At 32.7% G+C, this 8,835-nt stretch overlaps 1 protein-coding gene across 1 annotated transcript; it reads right to left on the minus strand.

Annotated features, from left to right (window-relative positions):
• Nucleotides 1–260: 260 nt before the first annotated feature.
• LOC118046642 (pentatricopeptide repeat-containing protein At1g30610, chloroplastic) lies at nucleotides 261–2,576 on the minus strand. Its single transcript, XM_073407780.1, has 4 exons — nucleotides 2,454–2,576; nucleotides 1,609–1,722; nucleotides 577–667; nucleotides 261–499 (listed from the first exon to the last, which is right to left on the minus strand). The coding sequence occupies exons 1-4, from the start codon at nucleotides 2,556–2,558 to the stop codon at nucleotides 261–263; spliced, it is 549 nt and encodes a 182-aa protein (XP_073263881.1). The 5' UTR covers nucleotides 2,559–2,576.
• Between the last annotated feature and the right edge of the window lie 6,259 nt (nucleotides 2,577–8,835).

Consider the following 8,835-nt stretch of genomic DNA (forward strand, 5'->3'; position numbering starts at 1 on the left):
GGTATTATAGATTGGTCTAACACCAAATAAAGGCTTTTAGCATGGCATATCAGCTTCATCATTCCTAATGTCCTTTTTCGGTTATGTATCTGTTGACTTTCTTTTCCTTTCTTTTTGTGTTTGCTTTTTGTTATTGTGATTTTTTTTTTTTCTCTTCATGTATCTTGTTTTTGGCTACCTTCTGGTTAGCCCTTTCAATATATCGACTTATTCCAAAAAAAAAAAAGCAACACACCATTCAATGCATGCGGATCGTTTAGCTACAATACAATGTTCTTTATATTCAGTTTTAAACATACATGCACAACAGAAACATAGTAGATTAAGCATAAAAAGATTACCAGATCTAGTGCTTCTTGACACCTTCCAGATGTACAGAGATAGCGTGCAAGATCATAATAAAGAGCAGCTGAGCCCACAATTCCCCGTCTTCCAATATCTTTAACAGCCAACACAGCCTCTTCTGTCTTACCCTCTCTCCAAAAAGTATTGACGAGAACTGTATGTAACAAGAATTTGATTTCAAAATGAGGTTCTATAAAATCAAATGGAATAAATGATAGATCAGTCAAGCACCTTTATAAACTAAGGCATTTGGAATGGAAGACTTCTGAACTTTTTTGAAGAACTCATGAACCAAGTTGTACTTGCCACAAGCAAGCATGACCTGCTCAAGTACGAGGCAGAAAACCATTCTATCATTTCCTGGTTATTACAAAAACTAAGATGTATATTCAAGAAAATGAGAATATCTAGCAAACTGTTACCAGTTCCATAAGTCCACTTTATAATACAAAAGGATAGTTCATGCTCCTATGCTTTGACAATGATATTTCACACCAAAACCACCCTAAAAGATAGCTAGATTGAGCACCTATCTTAAAGAGCAGAAAATGATGGGAAATTATCACTTCATGATGCTATGAAATGGTACCCCCTCTTACTACTGAAAACTAACATTGGAATCCAACATTAACAGATAGTAGAAACTACCACATGAACACATGAGAGTGAATCAAGATCAAACAACCCTTAGAATTATCTTAATTGTGAAGTATCAAGGCGCAGTCATTTGAATATGAACCATAAAATTGAATATGAGAAACGGAAAGCCCAACCAGAGAATTAATATTGTACAGCAAGTTCATATGACACCCTATTCAACCAAACTGATGTACCTAGGTTAGGTTTCTAACTTCATACTACAAAAATCAAAGTCTTTTTTCTGAATTAAACCTTTTATTTAGCACTGGGTAAAACCTGGGGTACGTTCAAACCTCTCAGCCATCATGCACCAGGCAACAGGTGAGATGAATCTCTGGACGACACCAAAGAGGTTGGTGGTAGGATTTGAACCAACAGTTCATGATGCACTTTTACTCAGAAAAAATAAGTCCATATGCTTAGATTAGAAGTCTAGTTCTATGAACAGCTCTATGAAAGTTGAAATATGGAGTGCTAATCATAGTAGCAAGTCAGCAAACATGACTAGCTGTTTATCAGAACAATGATAAACTCATACAACAAGGTATTGCTAAGAATCTAAGATACAGGTTCTGCTGATGTGAAATATTGATAAGAACCATGGATAGTAAAAACAGCTATTACCTCCATAACAAGTCCATACGTTGCAGTAGAAGGTTGCACACCCTTTTCCTTCATCTGCTGTAAGACCCAAAATGCACCTTCCCATTGTTTTCGCCGAACACAAGCATTTAGGACCTACATACAGAAGGAATGTCAAAATGCCGTGGATGATCATAGCTGGATTTATGCATTATGTAAATTGAAATGATTCACAGATAATTGATTGAATATGCCCAGGGAAATAGATAATGAATGATCAGCATGTTATGGCACAAGTCCATCCTTAGATAGTCGAAATTCTTAGAATGATCTTAAGACTACGGAAAATATGCCCTGTCAAAACAATATACAGTAATGATTTTACTTTGCTGTTACAGGGACCACAAAGCACCCTTTCAGGTCATCTCAAATTTAACAAAGCATGCTTATTGTTTAATCTGTTGATAACAACATCAGTTCATACCTAGAGAACATGCAGAAAAACTATAGATTTTTAGATAACAGAGATAAGTCAAAACTTAGCTTAATGGGTATCATTTGGAAAGGTGTAGATTCAATGAAAAGAACTTGTCATCCAAAAATTTCAGAGGGCTATTATGTCATCCAGCAATATACTGGGTTTAGCAATTTCTTAAATATCCATAACATTAGCTTCTACCTTGATAACAGTTTTGAACTATCATGTATTTCAGGCTGACTTTGAGCACATGCCCACAAACACATGCATGCAGAGTTAGTTACATGTGACATGCTTGGGACAACTAACAGTCATCAATATGGGTTTTGAAGTAAAAATTATAGTGCAGAGGTTACAGACAAATGTTTTCCAGATATAGACGGCTAGTTTACTGCCAAGTGTCACTAACCGCATTGTAGACAACAATATCAGGTTCCAAACCTAGGTCCCGCTTCCCAAGTGCCCCAGATTTGAACTTCTTGGGAGGAGATCGCATGATATCTATGATCGACATCAAAAAGTTCCTTCATATATCCTGCTTGTCCGAGAGTGACAGCTATAGAACGATAAGCTACTAGGTCAGGATACAAACACATTTCTTGCTGGAGAGGACAGGGGGAAAAAAGAAGAAGAAGCAATGACATAAGTCAGTGAGGATTTCCTTTTACATTGTTCAATTAAATAAACTTGTATTAAATGAGAAAGGAGCAAGGCATCAGATGAAAATTCTTGAGCTACTTCAACTTGGCATGATAAATGAATCATCAAAGATACAAAGAATGAGACTGGTTCAAATGAAGCATAGAAAAACATATTTAATGTAAGAGAACTTGTATGTTCACAAGGTTATTGACACAAGCACACATGCCCACATTGAAGAAAGAATAGACAACTATTAGAAATTAGAAAGTTAATATGATCTGATGTAAAATTGGGAATAGCCAATTATTAGGAATTAGAAAGTTAACTTATCTATGATGTAAAAATTTTTACCTAAACTTCATATCTATGACTTGATTTTATACTGGTATATAAAAAATTACATCTAAAAATACAAAGAAAGGATATGCTAAAAAATCCAAGACAAAGAAAACAACATTTGAATTAGAAATTATCAGGGACAAATTTCATTCCTTGTAAAATTAAAAATTATTAGGAATTGCTAAAAATATTTAGAATATGAGCATTTTAAGCACATGGATTTAGTTAGGAATTCCACTGGAATGCAGGCTCTCGAGAATTACTTTCTAAAACAAAACATCATCCACACAAAAAGACATTCCCTTCATTGATGTCTTAACAACTTGTTCCTCCATAATTTGTTTACTTTTATATGAACTGTCCTGCTTTTTGGAAAGAACAAACCAGGTAAGAAACCAACGGCACCCCTTGCCCCCCAAGGCTAAGGCTGTCCCACCACAACAAAACTGCTTGGTGTGACTGTAATCTAAACATGGAGTGAGGAGAAGGGGCACATTAATCTCTGGACCACTTGTTACAGTGGCAAATAAGAGTCGAATGAATCTATCAGGTATCAGTACACAAAGTTGGAAAAATAAACAGGGACGGACACATTGTATTGGAAATGCTTCTTTTGACATGAATCAGATTGCTTTGCTCTGTTACATGAAGACTGGTACAATTACACAGCATAGATCAAAATACAAAATAGCTTAGCTACACAGAATTTGCACACACATGCCAATAGAATCTTGTTAGTTGTAATGAAAGGATAGTTAAAGTTCAGTTGAGCTTATGAAGAAAAAAAGAGAGAATATATAAGAGTATAGATTACACACCAGTTTCCTAGCTTCTGAATCTTCTCCTCTATTTTCCACATCGGAACTTTTGTCTTGCCAATAACATCATTGGATTGCTCAAAGCTTTTGAAGGCAGCCCTTTCCACTTCAAAATCCTCACCATAGCCCCTTTCAAGAAAAGCCTGATCACTTCTTCTTGACAATCCGTTTTTCTGCACATATCTCTTGTCAGTAATTTTATCAGCTTGACTACGATTCCTGACAATTCCACCATTCATTTTGTTGACTCCAGAACCATTGTTCTCTTTTTCAAAAGCTTTCCCCTTTATTCCGAACATATCCAGGGAATCTTTAGCATGAGCAAGATTTTCTTTTAAGCCAATAGTTCTATCAATGCTTTCAATATATTCTAATACCATAGGACTTCGTTGAGCAATTCGAGTCTTCATACGCTTGGTTTCATTGAATCCTCCGAGTCTGAATTCATGCTGCTAGTATGATCCCTCAACCATCGTCCATCCCTCGTTGCCCCTCCCATTTTCCTTCTAAAATCAGCATGCAGACCACTTACTTTTCCACCCACCTTATGATTGAACTCTCTAATTCTACCTCCTCTGTAATCAAGCTCAACATTAACTACATCTTCTTGACCAGAGCATCCATCACTATTGTCACCAAACTCATCACTTTCCATGACTCCAGACACCTTTTCTCGATTGTTAAACCTCCTCAAATCCACATTGCTTTCATGTCTGACTGATGAAGGGGCATCACTCTCCTCTAAATCACCCTTCAAATTATAACTCCTATAATTGAGGTCCTCCAAGTCTGAATTCGTGCTACTGGTTCTATTCCTCAACCATCGCTCATCACTTGTAGCTCCTCCCATTTTCTTTCTTGCATTAGCATGCACGTGACTTTCTTTGCAATACAGGGTTTGGCGAGTTGCTTTGAGCAGCAAGCACACGCACCTCATGCATTAGCCGCATGAGCGTTTTACTCAAGCTCTAGCTTTTGTTAATTGATATTAAAAGAATGGGCATCAATGTAATTAATCCCAATGAATAGAATCATGCGCAAATGACACCCTACCTTTTTAAGGTGCATCCCCTCACAATTTTACAAGCGCAAAAAGTCTTGGACCAAAAATTCCACATGAAAAGAAGCATCGTAACATTGTCACTCACAGAGACAACTTTTCTTCCTTTCTTCTTCGTTGTCCTGATCCTATGTTATAGTTTTATAATAGATCAATTGATTTAATAATTTCCCTTCCATCTTTGACCATCTCATTCATAGTTGTACTGTAAATATAAATATAAATATATTGTGACACACAAGAAATGGAAATAATGGTACACATGTAGTGGCATAGTTGCAACATGGTATAAACCTATTACAAGTCTTGTTTGTAAAATACGATTAGATTATTTAAAAAAAATTATTTTGAAATGTATTAAAATAATATTTTTTAAAATTTTTTATATAAACACATCAAAACAATAAAAAATACTAAAAATTATTAATTTAAAACTAAAAAAAAACTTCAAAATCACAGTCTAACCCATAAATAAACACACTCTGCATGTAGATGTTGGGGGGCTAGTTGTCTCACTCCTAGGTGAGGCTGGAATTAGTAATAGTAGTATTAGCTATTTGACCCGCGTTTCACCACTGATCAAATGTTTTTTTATTTTAAAATATATATATATATATATATATATATATATGCAAACTTTTTACAACATGTTTTTGTACTTAAAGAATTCTCAAGCAAAATTTAAAAAATTTATGCATATATATAATTAAAAAAAAAATTAAGAACTATTCATGCGAAAAATAAAGTTTTATCTAGTTTAATTCCTACCCAGTCAAAGTAAACCAACCAAACTCATGACCTAGATCACAAACTTAACAGAGTTCAACAATCTTTTTATAATATTTGATCTAAAATATACATCTATAAAATTAAGAACCTGCAAAAAACCAAAGCGATTGGAAAAAAAATCAAACTGAAATAAATTATGTTACCCAATTAATAATCAACCAAATATTAGGTGATGAAATTGAACAAAAAATAAGCAAGAAAAAAAAACAAATCCAGTTGTAATGGATAAAAAAAAAAAAAAAAAAAAAGTTCAATCTCTCATGCTAAGAAAGCCTAGAGCTTCTAAACCTCTACAAAAAGGCATAGGTGTGCGAGCCTGGAGCAGCCCATGCACCTAAGCCTTTATATATATATATATATATATATATATAATATATATATATATATAGTTTTCTTAAGAGAAGGATGACTAGCCGTTTCCCTCTTAATGATTTGAAAAAAAATAAAGGCGACACATCACCTGCCTTACTCAAGCAAACGACACGTCGCCTTAACTGCCCAGATTTTGGTGACCTCTAGTCGCTGAAAAATTAGGTTAGTTTGTTTTAGACTAAGTAAAACCAATTTTTAACCATATTTTGACCTGAAAAAACCATGAAAACACCTGGAAAACACATATCCATACCCTCTAACAATCAAAAAATTATTTTTGAAACCCACAATCAACCTGAAATCAAAATTCTGTTCAGATTCAAATCCACAATTTTAGTCAAATTTAAGGAAAAAACAATACCTTGTCTAAACTTTACTCATAAAAAAAAACCCATTGAAACCAAAATCACCTGTTTTGTGCCCGGAATCGGTTTCAATTGAGACTTTCTCTCTCTACTACTAGAATTTAGCTACTCTCTCTCTCTCCTCCCTCAAACCAAAGGACTAAAAAATAAGGAAAATGAATTTTGGGATCAAAATTGAATTTTATAAATTGTTAGGGATTGAAAGCTTATAATATGAAAAGTTAAAGAATTAAAGTATACGTTTAGCCCTAATTTTAGCAAAACCATCTTTTATCTATGTTTTTCATTTTATTCATCTATTTTTTAATCTTGTAATTTATTAATAAATGTGTTTTAATTGATCATCAATTTGGGCTTATAAGGGTGCAATAAAAAAAAAATCATTATTACAATTCACAATGATTAATTTCTTGGTAAGTAGTGGCGTGATAACAATATTTTTGGGTTAACCTAGGTTAAAATTTGGTTTAATTTTAAAGACAAATTCTTCAAAACTACGTTGTATTAACCTTTTTTCTTAAAAGAAAAACTATATCTTTTTTATTGATATAAATAACTCGATTTAAATATTAACTCTTTTTTAAAAGAAAAACTATATCTTTTTTATAGATATAAATCAACTCAATTTAAATGTAACATTTAATGTTAATATCTACAATAAGAATGTGCCAATCGCTTCACTGCCATGATTTTTATGTGTTGTGTCCTTTCATTTTGGTTTCTCAGACAGGCAGACCATAAGGTGTTGTTTGGGGCAAATATAGTAGTGGAGGCTTTCCACATTCTTTCGGTTAAGTAGAGTTTTTATTTGAGAGCTCATGTGAATCCCACGCTAAAAAAAGTTGAAAGCTGATAGATCTTTTTTGAAGCTTCTTAGCTATAATGGTAGCTTTTTATAGATTATTAATCTCATCATATTATACTATATTTTAAAATATGTACATAAAATGTTTAAATTATGAACCGCATTATAGATATAAAGTGTTTACATTGTAGACCATACTATAAATGTTCAGAAGATCATGAGAGGCCTTGTCTTTTCTATTTTTTATTTCAAAAGCTACTAACGCATGTTGGGTCAAAGCATGACCACCTGATTCAAGGCTTTTAGGTCTAGCTTGCCGCAAGACTCAAGTCTCTTGGTTCTAACTTGGCTATCAAATTCAATACATTTAAAATATTCTTTATATTTTTAATATTTTTTTACACTTGAAAACACTTGAAAAAAAAATTGTTATTGAGTTACTACTTAGCGCATACCAATATGCTAGTTTTCAATAACAATATGAGACTTGATATATTTGAAACCTAAATCGGTCTAGTTTAAAGATAAAAAGTGGAAAAATTAACTCAATATGACTTGATTAAAAATATAAGTAGACTCATAATCTAGTTGATCCGAGTAAAAACAATAAACTCTTAATTACACATTCCACATTGATTTGGTTAAAAAGAAATGGTGGGTTCTAAAACACCTAGCTAGGCAAGTTATTGCTTATAGTAGTTGAGTAGTTGTATCATGTTGTCTAGAACATAAAAATATCTTCATCTAAAAAAAAGGGCTCCGATGCAATATGAGGTTTGTAGCCGTAAATGAATTCTTTAAAATAAGTGGTAGTTTAATGACACTACAAATATTATAATTAGTAGTTATTACTGGAAGGTGTTTTTAAAATATAGTCTTTTATTAAAACTAAAACCATACTAATTATATTAATCAGCCTGTTTTATAATTTGATTCGAGATTTAGGTAATGGGTTAAATATATAAAAAATTATTGATTATAACAATAAGTTTATCCACTTTTTTTAATGAAATAATATTATTTTATATAAAAAATTATTGATTAGATAATCTTACATGAATTGTATAGGATTAATCTAGTCATCAAGTTTATCAAATCGAATTAAATAAAGTGAACTGTTCAAATAATTCGAAAACCATCATGATCTGAGAGTTATCATGCTATTGAATCAACCAATCAGCGCAGGCGGATTTGAGATCTATGAAGAAAGATGATGTAGACGGGTGAAGTAATGCGTTGAACTTCCGCCATAGCCTACACAAGTGACGAAGAAGGTAATTGGGTAATTTGTCACCTCTTTGCCTGTGTTTGGTCTGCATGGATACATCTCTTTCCAAGTGTCTGTCATGAAGACTCCCAAAAACACTAAAAAAATGTTTGTTTTTTTAGGTAACTTGTTACTTATGGTTTTTATTTTAAAAAATAAGTTTTTGAAAAATATAGTTATGTGTGGTTGTTGGATTTAGATATATATTCGATAAAAATTATGATTGAAGTTTATGCGTAATAAAAAATATATACAAAATGTTTGGTAGAAGTGTGGTTGCAGTTGCTTTTTACTTGGAAATGCATTAAAATAAATTTTTTTTTATTTTTTTAAA

The sequence above is a fragment of the Populus alba genome, chromosome 1 (assembly GCF_005239225.2).
Source record: "Populus alba chromosome 1, ASM523922v2, whole genome shotgun sequence".
NCBI lineage: Eukaryota > Viridiplantae > Streptophyta > Magnoliopsida > Malpighiales > Salicaceae > Populus > Populus alba.